This window comes from Dermacentor variabilis, chromosome 2 (genome assembly GCF_050947875.1).
Source record: "Dermacentor variabilis isolate Ectoservices chromosome 2, ASM5094787v1, whole genome shotgun sequence".
In the NCBI taxonomy this organism is placed as follows: Eukaryota; Metazoa; Arthropoda; class Arachnida; order Ixodida; family Ixodidae; genus Dermacentor; species Dermacentor variabilis.
The window spans coordinates 150,965,057-150,986,101 of record NC_134569.1 but is presented as its reverse complement, the minus strand read 5'-3'; the positions used below and the strand labels follow the sequence as shown (position 1 = coordinate 150,986,101).

General features: G+C 46.3%; 2 protein-coding genes across 2 annotated transcripts in view; one reads left to right on the top strand and one right to left on the bottom strand.

The window, feature by feature from the left end:
- LOC142570496 (uncharacterized) overlaps positions 1-14,778 on the bottom strand; it is a 28,444-nt gene extending 13,666 nt beyond the window's left edge. Inside the window, exons 1-5 of the mRNA XM_075678877.1 lie at positions 14,602-14,778; positions 11,950-12,108; positions 11,039-11,220; positions 6,225-6,398; positions 4,563-4,785 (exon numbers count right to left, since the gene is read on the bottom strand). Of these exons, the coding sequence (XP_075534992.1) occupies positions 4,563-4,785; positions 6,225-6,398; positions 11,039-11,220; positions 11,950-12,108; positions 14,602-14,778 (915 nt within the window). The remainder of the gene's footprint in view (positions 1-4,562; positions 4,786-6,224; positions 6,399-11,038; positions 11,221-11,949; positions 12,109-14,601) is intronic.
- A 1,631-nt stretch (positions 14,779-16,409) lies between these two features.
- On the top strand, positions 16,410-18,161 carry LOC142570495 (solute carrier family 22 member 6-like). Its single transcript, XM_075678876.1, has one exon. The coding sequence runs from the start codon at positions 16,410-16,412 to the stop codon at positions 18,159-18,161; it is 1,752 nt and encodes a 583-aa protein (XP_075534991.1).
- The last annotated feature ends 2,884 nt before the right edge of the window (positions 18,162-21,045 follow it).

Sequence of the window (21,045 nt, the reverse complement as noted above, 5' to 3'; positions counted from 1 at the left end):
ACTTTTATCCTTTTGGGATAGCAGACTTTTAAACCGAATGTCAGTAAGGTATGGTCGCTAATACCAGGTAGGTATGTTATAGAGGAAGCAATTTCTGGTCGATTAGTTAGGATTAAATCAAGCGTATTAGCGGTTCTGACTGATGATCTGGTAGGCTGAGTCACAAGTTGGGAAAATGAAAATAGGAAACACAGTTCACAGAAATCTTTAGCCTGAACGGAAAAAGGCTTTACGGTGGGTGGATGCGTATTCCATATTAAATCTGGAAAATTAAAATCGCCGAGCAAGAATAACGGTGTTGTAGGAAAACGGGAAAAAATTAGATTAATAGCATCGTGTAGCTGTTCAGTGAAAGTGGCAGATGACGAGGGTGAGCGGTAGCAAACGCCGACGATTATCTTTGTGTGACCGAGAGTTAGGCAAGCCCACGTGGTTTCAAGTTCAGTGTTAATATTTATATGAACTGATGGAATATCTTTAGAAATTGCGAGAAGGACGCCTCCTCCTCGACGTGCAGATCGGTCACAGCGGTAGACAGCGAAATTGCCGGCGCCACAGAAAGTATCATAATCGCGCACATGTTCAGGAAGCCAAGTTTCTGTCAAGGCAATAATTTTTGCATCGCATGTGTCGATTGCCGAAGATAAAGAATGAAATTTATTTACAAGACTTCTTATATTTGTAAAAAGAATAGGCAAGTAAGGTAAAGCTTTTTGTGATGTTAGGCCACTACCCCTTACGCTTCCCTATTGTAATGCACGTAGTGGAACCGAATGATTCTGTAATGTGCCAGATGCACTCTGCGCTCTTTCACGGACGCTATCGGTAGATGCGTCGTAAATATAACATTTATTGTTCAGAAACAATTTATTGTAGCGGAGTTTAAACTTAGGGGAACCGGGTTGACTGGTACCGAACTCGATTAACTTTTTGCGAGCAACGCGGGTGGGAACCGAGAAGTCTTCGCTAATAGTAAGGTTATTTTGTTTGAATTGATCGCGCAGCGCGAACACTTTCTCCCGGGTTTTCGAATGTGAAAACTTTGCAACTATGGGGCGACACTTGTTAGGATCGAAAGGGCCGAGGCGATGTGCGCGATGGAGGGCGTCATCAGGAAATGTATCGAAGAATGATTTAATCGTTGATATTAGCTTGGTCTCGGTTACTTGCCATGATTCTTTTGTGTCAGGGATACCGCGAAATATTAGGTTATCACGGCGCGATCTGTCTTCAATGTCAACGAGGTGTAAGTCAAGCGCTTCCAAGCGACAGGTCGTACTGTTTACCTTGTCATTTACTTCTGAGATTGCTTTGGTTACTTGGTCGACGGTTTTAAATTTTTCTTCAAGTAAATCTAAGCGATTTTGGAGACCGGTAATTTTTGTTTCAATGTTTTTCTGGCCATTTTTGATCGACTTTGCGTCAGCAGCTAGTTCGGCTTGTGTTTGGAATTTTGAAGCGATCGAGTGTGCAGATCCTTAAGCAGTTTGAATAAAACGTTCATTTGTTCTGAAGGATCAGAAGGAAGCGATTCAATATCAAGCAGAGATTCAGAACGTGTGTTAGGTCCAGGGTTAGTCTCGACATCCCCCGAACGTAATAACAGTAGGATAACAGAAAAACATTCGTGCACTGTGTCAAATAACACCTGTGGACACGGGAACAGTACCAGGTAGCGGTTATCAGATTTTTTAGCATGAAGAGAGGCAATTATACGCACCTGCATAGTGAAAACAAGGCGATTGGATTAGGCGTGGTGCCACAAGCGCTGTTCCCGTGTCCACTGAAGTGTAGGTCGATGGGTCGGCAGCTTAAATCAGCCTCTCCTGGTGATGGCTGTGTCGATGTGGCTGGCAGGCCGAAGGAAACGTCGAGCGAATAGGTCGGTATATCGGCTGGCGTATCGCTGAAAAAGGCTTCGTTCATGTCTGAGGCTGGCACAAGTAAATGGGACGGTGCGGGTTCACGGGATAAGCAGGACGACCATCCGAAGATGATAAAAAGCAAGACCTGCATAGTGAAAACAAGGCGATTAGGCGTGGTGCCACAAGCACTGTTCCCGTGTCCACTGAAGTGTAGGTCGATGGGTCGGCAGCTTAAATCAGCCTCTCCTGGTGATGGCTGTGTCGATGTGGCTGGCAGGCCGAAGGAAACGTCGAGCGAATAGGTCGGTATATCGGCTGGCGTATCGCTGAAAAAGGCTTCGTTCATGTCTGAGGCTGGCACAAGTAAATGGGACGGTGCGGGTTCACGGGATAAGCAGGACGACCATCCGAAGATGATAAAAAGCAAGACCTGCATAGTGAAAACAAGGCGATTAGGCGTGGTGCCACAAGCGCTGTTCCCGTGTCCACTTTTGTTTTTCCAACCAGAAGGGTAAATCCGCATGCGCTGCAATGCAGTGCTAACAAACCTTATTTTCCATTCTTAACATTATTCGCATGTTCACGGAGACAATCGACCAGACAGCTCCTGTCTGACCCACGTTGCATGCGCCACATTTCAAGGGGTTTCGATACACAACTACCTGCACACAAAAGTAATCTTCACACACAGGGACGATCGAACGCGCATAATCATTGAATCGGCTAGATGGCTCGTGAAGCTTGGATGGCTTACTTATGCCCATGCATAAGTTAAGTAAGCATATATATATATATATATATATATATATATATATATATATATATATATATATATATATATATATATATATATATATATATATATAATTATCGAGAAGGGAGTTAACAGAAGAGAGGCCCAATTTTTATTAAGCCTATCATAGGCAGCCAACAAGGACACCGTCGACAACACAGGGGAAATTACTCGTACTTACTGATTGAAAATTATAAATTAATTATAAATTAAAGGAATTGAAAGTGGATGAAAGAAACTTCCCGCAGGTGGGTAATGACCCCACGTCTTCGCATTACGTCTGCGATGATCTATCAATTGAGCTACCGCGGCGCCGTCTTCCCATCCACTTTCTGTGGTATATGTATTACTACTAGAACTAATACTGGCAGTGTTAGCCAGCGCCACCACTCACAAACCGTGGTGGTGGATGTGGAACGTCCTTTCTGCCACCGGAGCCACGACTGCGTGATCTTTTGGGGTGAAGGCACCTGGTCAATAAACCCGCATGTGCTACCAGAAGGCATCAATGTTGCCGGATTCGAGACCCTGGTTATGTAATGAACTAGAAGGAAAGGGTTTAAGCGAGGGGCCCGATTTTTATTATTCATATCAGACGTGGGATCGTTCCCCACCTGCGCGAAGTTTTTTCATCCACTTTCAATACCATTGAGTTATAATTTCTTTATTTCAGGTAGTAAATACAAGCAATTTCCCCCGTGTTGTCCACGGTGCCGTTCTCTGTCGGCGTCTTACGATATATATATAATGTCGTTATCCCTCTGTTTCTTCTATATAGCACCTTCTATCACTCACACAAATTTCAGTTGGCACTCAGCGTTTGTCCTCGTTTCTTTCTGTGTCCCCTGTCCGGCTTAGTGCTGCACCACACAGTCTCATGGAAAACCAACTAGCCGAAACCATCACCCTTGTAAGTTAAATGTAAAAGCTTTTTTTCGAATTGAGCTCTACACCAGACTTCATCTAGGTCAGCTAGCACGAACACGGCTTTTCTGAGGTTTAAAAGAAATGCACAGATGAAATGAAATTCACATTTCATTGGCATTAACCTGCAACAAACGCCTTATCACGTTTATCGCGTACGAGTCGGGAGGGTCTATGTTAAGAGGAAGCTTTAGCTCCGATGCTCCTATATAAATACATGTTAAATGAAAATTTGTTTTTCTCGGCAACTACAGCACCAAATTTGACTAGGTTTGTGACAATTAAAGGAAAAACTTAAGACCTAGTGACTGTTCGCTTCGAGTTATCGATTTCGGTCGTCAATGTTTTACTAAAAATTGGCAAAATCAAAATTTTCCAGAAAACGAAACTATCAAGTGTACAACTCTGTAACTCAGCTTGGAGAAATGATAGCAGAATTCTGCGAACTGCTTCTCATAGTACATCTAAAGCGGACGAGATTAATATGTTACACTAAAATCTGCCAAAATTGAGCAATACGCAAATACAGATTTTGCAGCACCCTTGTACAGAACGTAAGAAATTCACGTAAGATATAAATTGACATATCAAAGTTGTCTGCTTTGAGATATCTAAAGGATACCGTTTACAGAACCGCGATATCTGTTCCTGATGCAGAGCTATGAATTTGTGAAAATTTGTGAGCTATGAATTTTTGAAAATTCTTGTAATAAAATTCATTACCAAAATCGAGATTCCGCTTCCAACAGCCACTATAAGTTACATTTCTCCCTCAAATGCAAAAAATTTCAATAAGATCGGCCCAGGGGTTAGCTCATGAAAGCGTTTTTGTGTTTTACATGTATTCGAATGGGCCGCGTCGGAGTTGGGCCGGAGCAAAAGCTTCCTCTTAAGGCTTCTTCTTTTGTTTTGGAGCACGGTATTTGACTTACGCACTCCCAAAGCGATGCTTTCACAGTTTTCTTAAAGTAAAGACTCACCTCGTAGCTGTACACGAGCTCCGCCTCGGGGAAGTTTGCACGCACGGCATTAGCGATGTCTTGGTGGTGGGAGAAGTCCTGCTGGCGGTCTGGGTACGTCTTTACCGTGATGGTGTAGCCCTTCCCAAACTTATTCTTCAAGTGTGCCAGCGACCCCAGGCACTGCAGCTTGCCGTCCCCCAGGATAGTGATGCGGTTGCACAGGAACTCCACGTCCGATAGGCTGAACATACCGTAGAAAAATAATATGGACAACAATTTGAGTTTTTGTGTACATCAACAAACTATGGTGCATCGAAGGGCCTTTAAAAACGCTGCAGTTTCGCCAGAAAGGTGAAACATCCATTGCGATAGTAAATTATTAGAGAGATATACGAAGTGAGGATAGTAGTTTTCCCAGCTATATAAGCTTATAAACATTCGCTTACTAACTAAATTAACAAGCATCGTGCCATGCGCGCAAGCAAACACGAACACATCTCACTCGATGACCACGGAAACTCGCTCTCAGAACGCTGGATTGAGGAAGCGTGGCAGCAGCAGCGAGCGAATTGACATTCGTTCTGCAGCTCGCGTCAACGCTAACTAAGCCGCGAAAACACAGCGCATGAAGGACTCTATCCCCGTCGCAGATTGCTTTCAATATAGCGCAGCCCGGGCGGACGCGCGCTGCTTCGCAGCAGCCGCCTCAGTAGCATGCGGCCATACCCTCCCCTTTCTCCGGAGGTGTGAGCGCGGCGGAAGACGGCGGCCTTCCTTCCCGCTTCCCTCCCTTGCGCGTGAGAGATTGAGCGGCGATCGCCGGCTCACCCTCGCACGCTTTCACTCGTGCAAACAACATAATTCGCGCGGCGACGACTTTATCGCCCTTGAACTTTATGCGGGGCCTAGCGGTGGCAACGACATTGCGGCAGAAATGCTCCGGGAGTTTCCACATAACGGCCATCGCAATAATATGGTAACTGACTGGCGGTCATTAACTTCCCGAGCATCACCCGTCGAATACAGAGACGCCGTATTCAAGCGGTTTGAAGCTGCAGCTTATTTTTGCCACCTGGGATTCTTTACGATGCACCTAAATTTATATACATAAGACCGAGTTCGTATTTTATGTTCTTGGAATACGGCTTCTGCTGCTGCTAGTCGAAGCCGTCTCCTTGCGCTCAGCAGCAGAACTCCACAGTGACGGAACCATAAAGGTGGTTCTTATCAATACTCTAAAATAGCACTACTACCATTACTCTAATGCCCATAAAGCATTAGATACTTCCCTTAGCACTTGTAGTGGTGGTTTCCAACAGCTTCGCTAGACATCCGCTTTCGCAACGCCGGGATGACTTCTTTTTGTGAGTTTCTATTTCCTGCTTGTGCGCTGTGCATTCACTTCATCGAATACGATCATCTGCTTAAAGGGAGACTAACTGGAAATATACTAATTTAAGCAAGACTCGCACATTTTCTTGCTCAAAGAGTAATTGTGATGCTCAAAGAGTTATCTCTCGTATAATGCTACAATAGGGCAAATAAAGGGTTAATAAAGCAGTTGTTACCTTTCTACCAATTTTGTTTCCTTTTTCTGAGCATTCAGCTGGACTTGACTTTCTTATAGAGTGTCTATTTAAACAGAGAGTGGTCGGCGCTGTGAGCATACGGGCCACGCACCTGTGAGAGGTGAGCACGATGGCAATCTTGGCAACATGCTGCAGAGAGTTGATGTATTTGGCGATGCGCTTCCGCGATGTCGTCTCCACACTGTCGTACGGCTCATCCAGCAGCAGCACCTTAGGCATGCCGATCATCGAGATGGATATGGAAAGTTTGCGCCGATTGCCGAAGCTGCGAAACAGTGCCATCCGCGTTACGGCAAAGGAAGCGTGCCGTTTTTCTTGTCAAACGCACGTTTACACGTGATCAAGTATGACTGCGAAATGAACATCTAAGCATACCATTGGCGAATAATTACAGTTGTAATATATATAGAAGAAAGAAAGCAGAAGAGGAAAGACATCACGCAGAATAAATACATTGACGAATAACGCTAATGTATTTCAACCGCTAGACAGGCGCTGTTAGGGAACTGTCAGCCTTAACGCCAACGTATCTGGTAGCTCATTTCAAGGACCGGTGTGTGAAAAATGGCGCTTCTAATGATTTTTGCTAAGCAGACATGGCGTTACCACTGCTCGGCATTAATGTTGAATTTGTCGCATATGTGATAGAGTGCATAACTGAAGAGGTAATTATTGCGTGTATTCATTTTGTTTTCTAGATACTGCAGTTTCTCCTACGGGTAATGTAGGCCTTTTTTTAGAAATCAACCTGCAAAGGTTGACGGGCGCTGTTAGAGAGTTGGACGGTTTATTTCCGTGCCTATTAACAGCCGAGTGGCCTTCTCGACAGTGCCCGATGTCATAAAAAAGTCGCAATCTCGTTTGAAAGGCGAAGCATCGATTGCGATAGCACATTGGTAGGCGGCTATACGAAGCAAGGATATTATCTTTATCTCCTATACCCTTGGAAACATTCGCTTATTAACTAAATGAACAAACTTTGTGTCAGCGTGTTCAAGCACTCGTAACACATTCCACTCGGTGACCGCGGACACTCGCTGTCAAAACGCTGGCGTGAAGAATTGCGGCAGCAGGACCGAGCGAAGTGACCTTCGTGCTGTCTATCGCTTCAAGGCAAACTGAGCGGCGAGAACTCAGCACACCCAAAGGTTTGAGCCGTTTGCTGATCGTTTTCAAGAGAGGACGCGCGCGGCCCCGTAGTACGCTGTTGCTGCCGGACCCGAACGCCGCCCCCCCCCCTTCCCTTTCGCTGTTTCCTCGCTTTCTTCCCTTGCGCGCGCGAGATTAAGCAGCGATCGTCGGTTCCGCTCTCTCACGAAATACGCTGTTACTGTCGAACAACGCCTCACCCCTCCTCCCTCTCTTCCCAGGCCCCCCGGACTTTCGCGAACGGAAGACAGCGCCTTTCCTCTCAGGTTTCTCCTCTCTTTGCGCGCCAGATTGAGTCGTGATCGTCGGCTCCCCTCGCGCGTTTTCACTCGCACACAGTGCACACGGCACGCGGTCACGGTGTTATCGCCCTTGGACATTATACGGAACGACACTGTGACAGCGATGCAGTGAAATTGATATCGCAATAATACATTTTAGAGCGTCGCTGTTGTCCGTTGTAACCGAGCGAACGACTACGGGGACGGATCAAGGCGAACGCGGAGCACGGCTGGGGATGAAAGACGGGGATAGTGAAACGAGCGCCAGGAGCAAAGCGAAGGAAGAGGATGAAAAGCCCAATGCCGCACAAGACGGGCTTTGCGGAGACAATGCTATGAGATGGCGCTAGAGTAGCGCGCGTCGTATGTGTGGAAACAAAGCTTTGCATGAGCGGAGGTGTGTCTGCGGCGGCTACTGTGAATCGCACCTACGCGTCACCCACGTGCTAACTCTCGTGATCTCTCGATTAGCGAGGCAGTCGCGCCATACTTTGCTCCTACGTGCCGCACGAGATAGATTGTCCACGAGGTCATGGGATCGAATCCCGGCTAAGGCGGCCGCATTTCGATGGGGGCAAAATACGCAAACATTCTTGTACTTAGATCTAGATGCACGTTAAAGAACTCTAGGTGGTCCAAATTTCCTCATTCCTCCACTACGGCGTGCCTCAATCAAATCGTGGTTCTGGCACGTAAAACCCTATAATTTAGTTTTCATTGATTGTCCGAGCCAGCCAATATATCGCGAAATGAAAGTTTCATTTCGCATTGGGGAATACCGTAGTCATCAGCGATTGTTTTTTTTTTTCACGTAAATTGAAGGGCATGGTGCTTTTTGATTTTAAGCGCCCTTTTTAAGCAGTCAGTAAACATTAAATATAAAAGAAACACGGTTTCTCAATAATGTCAGTTAAATAAGTTGTCGTGAAAGTATGATCAATTGTAAGTGTTTTGCAATCTCGTCTTTGCACAAACGGATATAATATGCTGGTCGAATGTATGTTTATAGTTGCGCGTATTGCCACACGAAACATGAAAAGCTAGCGATGACAAAAGTACATCACAGCCAAGCGTACCAATCAGTACTATACGAGAAATTTTATACCATGCGCAAGCCTTCTATCGGACACGTTTCCAAACTCGAAACTCCTCTAAATACAACTGTAGCTGTAGAACCGTCCGCACTTGATATACCTTCTATATACAATACGTACAAAAGTTCTCTCCTTCAATTAGGTCACTAAACGTGGGAAACAGCGAGTTACGCATCACAGATGCGAACGCGAGACATGATCAATGGAGTATCACAACACATTACAGTGTTCGAAGCATTTTTTCGTTATACGTGAAATCCCACCAAGAACACTTGACGCTAGGTTGTGACACATACAAGCGAAAATCCAAACTACAGCCGACGTCAACACCAAGGCCCCATACACGATAACCCCACTGTACTTTCCCGCCAGAAAGATAATAGTCAAAAGATTAAGCAAGCAAGCTTTCTGGTGAGCGAGATCACCGAAGTATTTTTCAAGTTCAGTTGAAGTTTATTTGCACACGCACCATTACTCGACTGAGAGGATGTTGTTCTGCAGTAGCTGACAATCATGCAGGCTTTCAGTATTTGTGATTTTGCCTCTTCAGCAAACAATAATGTCTTTGTGTTTTCTAAGAGTAACGAAAAATCATTAATAAAAATTTAATTAGCAGTGGGCCAACGTTAGGACCTTCAGTCATACCTAAAGTTATTTAATCTGTTAAGACAAGGCATAAAAAATTAGTTTTTGTAAAAAACTAGAAAAAATTTGTAAGAAAACTTAGTTTCGACCGATTTTTCAACTCACTCTCCAATCATGCACTGTAAAGTGTACATATTCCGTAATGCTTCAGAGTTACTATTTGGTGTTTTGGCGTAAGACTTTATCGAAAGCGTTGGGCGTAACGAAATAAACTGCATCTATCTGACTATGGTTAAATTTAAATACTCGGGTTTTCCGTGCCAAGAACCACGATCTGATTATGAGCCACGCCGTATTGACTCCGGGTTAATTTTGACCCCTGCAATTTTTTAACGTGCACGCAATGCACGGTACACGGGCGTTTTTGCATTTCACCGCCACCGAAATGAAGCCGCCACGGCCGGGACTCGATGCCGCGACCTCGTGCTTAGCAACGCCACAACATTGCCGCTAAGCCACCGCTGCGGGTACTGGGGTTAAATGCAATGGGCCTGTTGCACTCATTAAAGGTTTGCTTCCACCGGTCTCCTTTTGACAAAATCATCTTGTGGGGCTGAAATTTCTCGCTTAAAGTAATGATGCAAGCGGTCGTACATTAGCATCTCAAGAACTTAAGAAAAATTAAGAAGGTTTGACGAAGGGTAGCGATTCTTCGTGTCACAAATGATTCCCTGCTTAAATATTGGGAGTACGGTCGCAACTTTTCACTGAGAAGGGAATAATGCATTCATGAAGGACAAATAAAACAAATACGTTAAAACAGGAACTAGGGCGACAGCGCAGCCTTTGATAACAAAATTATGAATACCATGAAGACTTGTAGATAGTTTCGACCTATGTTCCCATCCCAATCCTGGGTAGCTGGTAAGTGCTGCTAGGAAACGGAAACCCGCGGGTTGAGCAGGCACTGGTCCGTCAGGCCCGCAACATCGCCATGGTCATTGGAGCCCTGGACTAAGGGCTCCAATCCATCTGGACCTTCTGGACCCCACGATGCAGATAAAATTTATTTCTCTCTATCTCTTCGCGACCAGAATTAAGCAGCTCTTCATCGGCTACTGTTACATATGCTAGACAGTCAGCCTGTTCTGCCAATTATGATAACCGGAAGCACATTGCTCGCTTATAGTTAATTTGTTGATTTGTTCGAGCTAATGAAAATAAAAAAATAGAGCTAACGAAAATAAAAAAAAATAATCATGTCGCACATTTTCCACGGCTTCCATTGTGTAATAGCATAGATAGTGTAAGTTTAGAACCCTTCTTCATCTATTTCTCGTTTTTTGTGATTTCGTTGAAAGTTGTTTCTCTTTGCTATCACGTCACATTAGAGGCTGACATGATCGTGTAGATGGATGAAATAACATCGATGTATTGCCTAACCAGGGAAAATACGGGTTGGGACTTGTGCAGCTAGCTGGAGACACTGCGGGTCGCGCCATCTTAATTGTAGCTAGTGCTTCTGCTCATTTGTTTTTTGGTTGGCTTTATTTCCAACGTAAGTTGAGGATAGTTACATAACCGTCACGCAAGTCCTATTCTTCGCAAACAAAAGCTCATTACTGAATGACAGAAACCGAGCAATGCAAGAAAGCAGACGGCCACTCCCTACCGCTGTCTTGCATAATTGCACGCGCTGCTGTTCCACCTCTGTTGCCTGTTGTCGATAAACCATCGCGAGGAGCTAGTGGACGGATCGTATTCTTAGGCTCACTGAAGCGCGTTGCGATGCCAACCTGTAGGTTCCCACGAGCTCATCGCCGATTTCGTCCAGGTGAAATATGTAAAGCAACGTGTTGAGGTACTCGCTGGTAGGCGAGATCCCACGCAGTCGAATGTAGAGCACTAACGTCTCGACGCCTGTCAGCCAATCCAGAAGTCCGCCGCGCTGCGGACAATAGCCCAGGTAGCGATGAATCTGCGAGTCGTCGCCATCCCAGCGGTAATTCGTCAAGACACACGTCGTTGTACAATCAAACGAGGGATCGCGTTTCTTTATGGAGCAGTTTATTTAGACACATAGAGATGACTCATCAAAAGCTGCAACCTTCCACTGTCTCAGCCGCAGAGAAATATAGGTTTCGTAATTGCCGTTTGGCCGCTATTGGTGTGAAAAGAAAGAAAGATAGAAACGAAACGAAAACGGAAAACGTGCAGTATAAAGGAAATGTTGCTGGTCTGTGGGATGAGATGCAACGCGCTATTTCTTACCCCAATGCTATTCCTAAAAGTGCAGTGGCCGGAAAACCGGTTTACGGTATCTTAGATACCGATCCTGCGGTTTCTTCTAAAAAGGATGCAGCAGCATAACTGTTCAGGTGCTCTGTTCCAACACAGGTGTTCTTTTCCAACACAGCTTCCCCTTCCTCTGCCAGTGCCGCTGAAAAACCTCCACGAACACAATTGCCTCCATCTCCCTCTTTTTCACTTCGCTACCGTTTCTTTCTCGCTCTCTGCGGACTCGCCATCTACATCCCATCGCGCTGTCGACTGCCACACACACGGAAATCACTACTTAACGCCGTATATGCAGCATATCCCTTAGAACAGTTTGCACAAAGTTCTCTGGAAGTGATTTTTTATAACGTCTGTGCATCCCTATGCACCATGCTTGCAAGATGGGCTAATGAACCGGTGGCCTCCTTACCTGAGACAGGTCGCGAAATATGGAGAATCCATCAATGAAAGCGTCGCCGCCATGCGGAAGTATTTCTCTGGTCAGTATCTTAAACGTGGTAGTCTTTCCCGCCCCGTTGACGCCAAGGAGACCGAAGCACTCGCCAGACGGCACAGTGAAGCTCAGGCCCTACATCGCCATCAGCGATAAATGATGTTAGCGTCGTACGCCGTCACCTTGAACATGCAATTCTGGATGCCCCGCGTACGGCGTAAGGTGAAACAAACAGCAGACGGGTAAAACGTAAACAGCGTAGAATATTTGTATACAAAGAAACACTGCAGAGTATTGGGGCGCACTCGTGACAGAACTTACTCTAGAGCAGTTAAAGATGACATTATCTGAAAGTAGTGGAGCCACAGTGCCAGCATGTTGCACACGATGACACTTTCGAGATCCGGTTCCGGGGTACGTTGTTATGACTCGGGCGCCTCGCAGAGGGTAGCTTGTCGACGCCGCCGGAGCGTCAAAGACATCGTAGCTGGCCTGCGCTGTACTGGGGCGTCGCACTCAGCTAGGCGAACTCACGCCGTCGTCCGCCTCAATCGCCGAGAATTCCTTGTTGGTGGGAGCATGAGAGGGAGCTTGAAGGAAACGCATCGGTTCATTTTACATATTTACAACTCACTACTGGCTCCATGCAAATAGGAGCACACGTTCTGTCGGAGCAATTTACATGTCTGATCCCACTAAGTGTCTCGGCAGGCTACACAAAGCCTCCACAATCCACTTTTTAAGCCGTCTTTCCCACGTCACTTGACGAGAGAATGCCATTACTTTCTCCCCGCCACTCAGAAGGGTCGAAGTGTTTCGCACCACTCTGCCCAGATGTTGCACCAATTTCGCGACTTCTCCCCTGTTGTTGCGCAAGCAATGACTGGGCAGTCGGAAATCGGGGATCAACGCTGTTCCCACGCCAGTCGTCCACGTCGGCTCCTTGCATTAAAAAGGCGCTTCGTGACAATCAGTATGTAGCGATTTGAGGAACCTGGCATTGGCAGCTGCTACTGCTTTCAGAGAATGCGGCGGTTGGTGTCACCCCGAAGGGAGCGTCCTTTCTTTTTTTTTTTTAATAGTGAGCGCCGGATGCCGTCGTCGTCTAGGCGGGTGCTGGTGAAGTGCTCGCTTCGTGGAAAGCATACAAAAAATGCCCTCACGGTTTTGAGACGGAACAGTACATATTCAGCAGCACAGACAGACTGGGGTCAATTTCTGGTCCAGCTAGATGTTATGAGCTATGACTTCTATTCTTTCGAGAAACACTGATACACTGACAGGTCGAAACTCCGACTTGAACCGCAAAATGCCTACCTAAAAAAATTTCTGGATGTGAAAAAAAATTGATGCTACTCTTCGCAAACGCCCCATGACGGGTTTTGCATTGTTTTCGACACTGTTCACAAAATGGAATTGATCAGGATTGTGGCTTGGGCTTGTTGGTGTGTCGTCATGAAGAAGTTCGGTGCAGCGCCCCTACTACATGGACACTGAAAGAACAGGGCACTCACAGTGCCGTGTGGGCGTTCTCCTCTTACTCCATCTGTATCCGATGTTCGCGTAGCAGTTAAACTAAACTGAACATCTTCGGAACGAAATGAACCAAAAGTGCTTGGCACGGCATGCTTTTCGTGACGTGTAAAAGCGTCATTGGGCCGGTAATCACCATGGCGAACGCAGTAGTCGAACAGGGTGATGTGCGAAAGTGCATGCATCCTCGCGAGTATTTCAAGTACTGAAGGCCATACTGTGCCACGCGTAATGCTGTAACTTTCAACTTACTTTCCTTTATTATTATTTTTGAGCAGTCACAGACTGTTCTTTAAACGTTCTCTAAACGTTCTTCTATAACTATTCCTAGTTCTGAACACTTTTATCGTTTCTAGTTATTTCTTTGAACATCGACTCTTTGTTTTATATTTGAGCTGAAAACTATGAACACTGCTACCATGTAATATGAAAAAAGAATACATCATCATGTTACATATAACACGCTAGCTCTAGCTCTCTTGTACCGCATATTTATACACGCTATTTATTTGACGCTTAGCAGTGGACGTCAAGTAAGCCGATTCTTTGCAGCCAATTCTCTACCGAAGCATCGTTGTCTGCAAAATTCATATATTTAATGCCTTAATTCTTTAAAAATGCCGATATACAGTAAATGGGTTCCTAAAGTAATATCCATGTCTTTGTATTCACGCGACCGCTGTGTTAAATTCCTGAGTAGAAGAAGTTACAATCATGAAGAAACAGACAATGAAGCCAGGAAAAGCATAAAAGAGAATAATTACGTTTAACTGAAATCTAGAATAAGGACAACAGATATGACAGTAAATAAAGAGACAATTTCATTGTTACGCGTGCGGTGCTTTACGAATTAAGCTACAACAGAGGGCATCCTCCCCTAAACCTTCTCGTGTATTTGTGTAGTATATGTAAAGCTCAGCCCTAGGAGTGTTCCAGTTCCCCTCATCTCATTGGCGGTGTGAGGTGCAATATCTGCCGCCATTTCATAAGTGTTTATTGTTTTAATCACCTGACTAACGAAAAAAAATCGAGGCCCTGGAATTTCCTTATCGTTCTCACTGTGCAGAGGAAAGTACCGTGACGACAGAGACTTGCCCGCAACACTACGTTGGTGTCCATATAGCCGTACGCTTTTTGCAGGCGGCAAACCATCAAGGCTGGCTTCACTTCCTGAGGTGGATGCTGGTAGATTAGACCGTTCACCAGTTTGTCTTCGTTAACCACATCGGTGTCCTCGTACTTAGCGGCCTGAAAACGTCGGCATGTTCTCATATTTCAGTGTGTATTTTCCTCGCCTCGAGTGGTTTTTATTATTTCATATTCAGTCGACGAAACATTGTGCTTAACTAAGTCAGAGAATTCGAGCTGGCCAGTCGTGTAACAGGACGTAGAAGAAGCTTCAAAAGTGTGATCCTCTAGGTTTTCATTTTGTCAATAATTCCAGTGTTCAATGATTCCCCGCTTCGCGCACTAGCTTATTTTCGCACATGTAGCTTTATGTATTTAAAGACACTACTGATACGGATCATGTTCTCACAATGATGTGCCATAACTAACAATGGCGTTTGTTATTATGCAACTGCAGATCAGTTGGTAGGGAGACGAGAGAGTGATTTTTCATAGCTATGTTGAGAAACTGTTGTGTTAAAGTTTGTTACGGTCAGGCTACATGTGTTCTTCAGTGTTCTCTTAGAGATAGTTTATAATGTTTGTTCGCATAACATCATCGCGTCGTGCGCTTTCAATGTCGCAGCGTACTTTATTATGCAGCATGCAAATGGGATTTGTCATGCGCTTGAAGAAGCTGACGTTAGCTTGCAGCGTGTTCACTTGACTCGCACTCAGGAACGGCCCCTGAGGCAGCTCGGTATTAGTGCTTTTTTTTTCATATAGCTGTATTTTTTCAATTTGCTATATTGTCACAAGCTGTCATGAGCCACGCCTGCCGCGCAGACAACCAGAAGAAAGAAGAGAACGAAGTTGGCCAAGCTGCCGCGAGACCGCTCTTCAACAACCGCGCCTATCAACCAGATTCATCTGGTTCTGCGTTAAACACCTCGTGTGTAACAATATGAAGGCACACTGAATGCGTGTAAAATAAATGACGTGCTAATAAAGCACACGGCGCCGACCGAGGTACAGTATATTGCGTCTACAGGGCACGAGATCAACTAGGATGACATGTATATCATCTCCACCGAAACAAAAAAGATTTCACGCTTGCACTTGGTATCTTTCATCATTTTTAACTATGCGCACGCGCTTAATAGAAATACTGGTACTCCTCCTCCCCGTATATGCGCGATACCTGCAGCACGCGATAACACGTACTTAAACGAGTGTACTTCGCCGTTTGCTGTTCTTGTGAACTAGGCTCCTATGCGAGAGCCGAAACGTCTTTTATTTTTATATACTGTACCTTGGTAGGCGCCGTCTGTTTTATTGACTATAATCTTCCCCGGCTAGATGGGTTTCCGTAAGACCCTTGATTTTATAAAGTATGCCATTTTCACACAGAAAAGAGTCCTCAGCTCTGCAAAATCAAAACGCGTCATTTGCGAGAGTCACTTCATCTCCGCTCTGTAGCTGACGCTCAGAGGCACATTAAACCATTTGCTGCTCAATCTGATGCTTTGATGCTCATTTGGATGCTCTTTTGTCTGTCTCGCTTGATGAAGGATATTATCGAGTGGAACGCCGTAAAGCGATATAATATTTTTGTAGTGTAAATGCAATTATTTTGATGTAAGAGCGGCAACTTAGCCCCCAGTAGCTTTCTCATTTTTTTAAGTGCAGGTACCTCGTTGATTTCGGCTGATCCATGCCACGTGCCACATGCCCTTGCTCGTGCATACTAGCTTGCGCGCACGCGGTCACAATCGAAGAAGAAGTAAGCTTCAAGGATGGCGGCACACCACGACCGACGGGCCACGACTCCACTATTTGTGCCCGGCGAATCATCCCTGGCGAAGCCAGCGCCGAAGCGGTTAGGGAAGCAGGTGCCGTATGGGTACGGCGCCTACCAAATGCTACACATATTCGGCGCAGTCATCGCACTGTACAACTACGGGCTGCACTACGAGAGCTTCAGGCTAACAGCTGGCGTAATGGATCACTGGTGCAGGCGGCCCGATTCCATGAAGAACCTCAGCGTGGACGAGTGGAAACAGCTGGCCATACCGGTGGACGAGAAAGGCGAGCACAGCCACTGTACAATGCGCGACCCCCCGGGCGGTGGCCATGCGGCTCGCATCGTGCCTTGCGCATCGTGGGAGTTCGACCTCGACCAGTACGGGAACAACATCGTCAGCCACTGGAACCTAGTGTGCGACAGGCGCTGGCTCATCGATGTCGCGAGGCTCGTGTACGCGGCTGCCAGCATGGCCACGCTGCCCGCAGTCGGAGCGCTCGCGGACAGCGTCGGTCGCAAGGCGGTACTCTTCTTCACCGTACCCGTAGTCCTCATATCGGGCACCGCTAGTGCCGTGCCGAATGACTTCCAGTTCTTCGTGGGTGTGCGTGCCGTCGTGTCAGCCTCCACGAGTGCCCTCGTGGCACCTATGTACGGGCTGATTTATGAAGTGTCGCCGATTGAAAAATATCCTGATTACATAATCGTGATCGCGCTATCTGCATTGATGCTATCACCGATCACGCTGTTTACTGCTCAACTCGTGAAGGCAGGATGGGCGACGCTGCAGCTGATACTGATGGTTCCAACGTGCCTTCTACTGCTACTTTATTACACCGTCGATGAGTCACCCAGCTGGCTTTTGGAGACCGGCAACGTCAAAGAAGCCGAGCGCATCGCTTTGCGTGCGGCAAGTATAAACAAGGTCTCCCCGGAGCACTGCCGAGATCTCATGGCAGCTCAGGCAGCGGCGATTAAGGCTCGTAGTCGGGAGGCTATAAATAGCAGCGGTATCTGCAGCCCACGAATCAGAGCTTGCACCATTACCATGTGTTATATGTGGACTGCGATAAGCTACGCCTTCGACGCCTTCGTCATTAACGACGGTGTACCCGTCGGGGAAATCACAACCACGCTAAGTTTCATCGTGTCCTTCATTGTGCTCGTGGTCTCGGCGCTGTTCATTGCTACCTTCGGCATCAGGAACACCGTGAGCACCTCCGCACTCGTCTTTGCCGTAACACTGACCATGCTGGCCACTGACCTACAGGAGCAGACTGCGATGCGCGATTCGCTCGTAATTATAATGCGCGCAAGTGGAACCACGTCCTTTACGTTCTATCTCATCATAGCCGTCGTCGCGTACCCGGCCATGACCCGCTGCCTTTGTGTCTCCGTGGGTCTCGCCTTCAGCCGATTGGGCGATACCTTGGCCCAGATGAGTCCAGCGCTGCTTGGTGGCCACCGTACAACGTTGCAGCTTGCCATTGCTGCAGCCTTCATGTCACTTTTCGTGGTGGGTGCTGAACTTGTGCCCTGTCACATTGACGTTAGGCAGCAATACCAATTAGCGCCCAGCAAGAGCCCCGGCCTCGTGACAAGCGAGGATAGGAAGCGCGCCATGCAAGAGACACTGGTGCGTATGCCAAGGGAGCCCGTGAAGCGCCGGGGCGCCCCCATGATGAAGGACAGAGCAACATCAAGCGACTTACCAATACGAACAACTCCCGAAAAGACATACTAGAACTTTCTGCGCACACATGAGATACATATCACTTGTACACAACGGCATCTTTTCTGTGGCATCTAGGAGTTCAGAATTTTGCCACAGTTTGTCACACGTTCGCGTTACTAGACGTTCAAATAGAGTATTTCTTGTATATTAGCTTTGTAGAACTTTGTCTTGTTACGTTGCTGCAACTGTTTAAACTGGTCATTTGGAGTGTCTGTTTCTATGTCCCAGCCCGTTCCAGTTTTCTACGTTGTACCTCGGCCTGCCTCGCGTTCGCGACGACGATATTGCATTGATACTACCAGAAACGTTTTTCTCCTATACGTTTTTTTAAACCTAAATGTCCAGGTAAGCGAAGCGCCAGGATTTCGCGCCGTGCTGTCACTCGGTCTCTATCCGGAGAAAAAGAGTGCAATGGCAAACTGAACAAGACGCTTCGTATGGACCGACTTTGTGACACCTGTGTACGTGCACTCGTGAACGGTGTTGCCGATTGGAAGAGTATGCGTAACTTTACTCAAAAATATTGGTGACATATTTATAACACGTAAAATATGCATGACTGTCTTGCAACTGTAGGCGTGATTACCCATAAGTTCTTCTTAAAGCGCAGCTTTCTTTTCAACCCCTCTCAGGATTTCTTGGCCGTTATAGGTGCTTCTGCTGGTGCAGTCCGGAAGCATTAAGAAAAATAAAATTCTTGGGTATTAAGTGCCACCATATTATTTTTGGCCGCCTCGGGTTCTTGTTGCGGCTCGAGGTGGCGTTTGGACCACGAATACACCAAGCCCAGCGACGAATACGTCCATCAGCAGGCATGAAGGAAAAAGGATTTATTTTACATCATTTACGCTGGCTCCAGATACGGGAGCCCACTCCATGCAGGAGCATATTAAACGTCCGAGTTAACATCAGAACACGTCAGCACCTCTCACTGTACCAATGGTCTCCGTTTTAATACCTTCGTCTTCCCTAGGTGTCTGGACCAGGGAATCTGATGACTGCGTCGCGGCCAACCGCAATCGTCGAATTGGTAGCCATATCCCGCCCATGGTATCGTACCATTCCGCCAAGCTCCGCCTTCAATGTTGTACCTTCGTCCCCGCATATTTAGCAACATCGGAATCCGAGAGCAAAGCTGTTCCCACGGTAACATTCGATGTTGGTCCTTTTCACCAATTAGTTCAGGTTGTCAGGTTCAGATGGAGGGATCGTTTGTTGACCTGTCAACAGGCGGCGTTAACGCTGCGTGGTAAACGTTGAATTAATACCCATGGCCATGATGAGACGTAACACTTTATAACGTGCAACGTGCCGCGGCCAGGAGTCTCGTCCAATATATATATATATATATATATATATATGTATATATATATACAGACCATTGAATGCTTAACATGAATGTCGAGTTCTGTTCTGCGTAATAAAATAAAATCCCTCTACATAAAATCTGGACGTGTAATGTTGGCTCACGGGCATATCTAAAACACACGGATCTGGTGATAGAATGGCTAATTATATTTCAAGAATTCTTCAATTTACTTTCTTTCATGTGGTCATTCGGCGTGTGCCACTGGGGGGTGTGCCCATTCTTAGCCAATGCTTCAGAACTGTCCCACTCCGGCACAAGAGGTAAAACAGAATCCGTTAAAATGTTGCTTGCTACGTGTCGTGCTTCTTTGTGCACACGCCTGTCATCACTAAATTGTACTTTACTTAAGCTTCCCTTATCATTGATTCCAGCATGAGCGTTGCAAGTGCATTCATCTTTTACTCTTGGTGCACCAAGCACGTTAACAGTAGGAAACTGGTCATCGCCATTTCCAGTGCACCCATCATGTTACAAGTGGAAAAGAAGTCGCCCTTTTTCATGAATGGGCGAGTCCGCTACCCTTGGATGTTTTCGCATGCAATGGCACTGTTGTGAAGGTGCGGCAGCGAAGAAACCATGCTGGAATAGTATTTAACTAGTCTGGTTTGTACACAGCTCTTTTGAACGTCTGAACTGAAAAAAACAAAGGACTAAGGAAGACAGACAAGGACTCTCAACAGCGACGTGCTTGTCTGTCTTCCTTAGTACTTTGTTTTTTGTTTGCAGATATGCGGTTCTAAACTCAGCTTGGCCGAGCTGGCTGCGAGCGCTAGCACTTAGGTAACCGTGAAGCATGTCCTTACATGTTATGAGCTTTATATTAGGTGGTGCTGTTATGTAATGTCGAATGAAGCAACACTCCTTTCGGTGGCTCAAATGGTTTATCTAAGTATCGGGCGGGCATAGACGTCCTTATTCGTGATTTTGGTTTCCGTGTTTTTGTCAATGTGCGTGTTTCAGCCTGAGGGTGATATCTAAAACTACACGGGCAGGGCTTTTTTGCTAAATCTTTGGACAGCATCTATTCCCTCTCACAACCTACCTTTGCAACTTTTGGGAAACAATGGAAAGCTGTGGCAGGGATGAGGGCTCAGAAGTTCTAAGGATTTCATTATTTGAAAGCGGTTCTGTTGAATTGTTATTACATTGTTAGTTTCGAGTCATTTGATTTGTCCCTTTCATTACCAAATTTTTCCTGCTCTTTCTTTGTCAAAACTGAGTGAATTTTTTTCCAGTATCACCCGAATCTTGGTGGATCCCGCATTGTGGATATGTGCCATCAACAAATGGAAATTAAATACTGCAGCTCCTGTCTTTTCAAGGCCGCTTACGCAGCGGTAATGCGCCTGCGTAAGTTCCTTGGGCCCGAAGCTGCTGAAGCTGACGTGGCTTCTTCAAGTCGCTTTGCCAACACCCGTCGCGGTGGCTTAGCGGCTATGGTTTTGCGCTGCTAAACACGCAGTCGCGGGATCAAATACCGGCTTCGGCGGCCGCATTTCGACGGGGGCGAAATGCGATAACGCC

What these genes read in the sequence shown, in the direction of transcription:
- LOC142570495 (XM_075678876.1), top strand. Translation starts at nt 16,410, where the DNA reads ATGGCGGCACACCACGACCGACGGGCCACGACTCCACTATTTGTGCCC.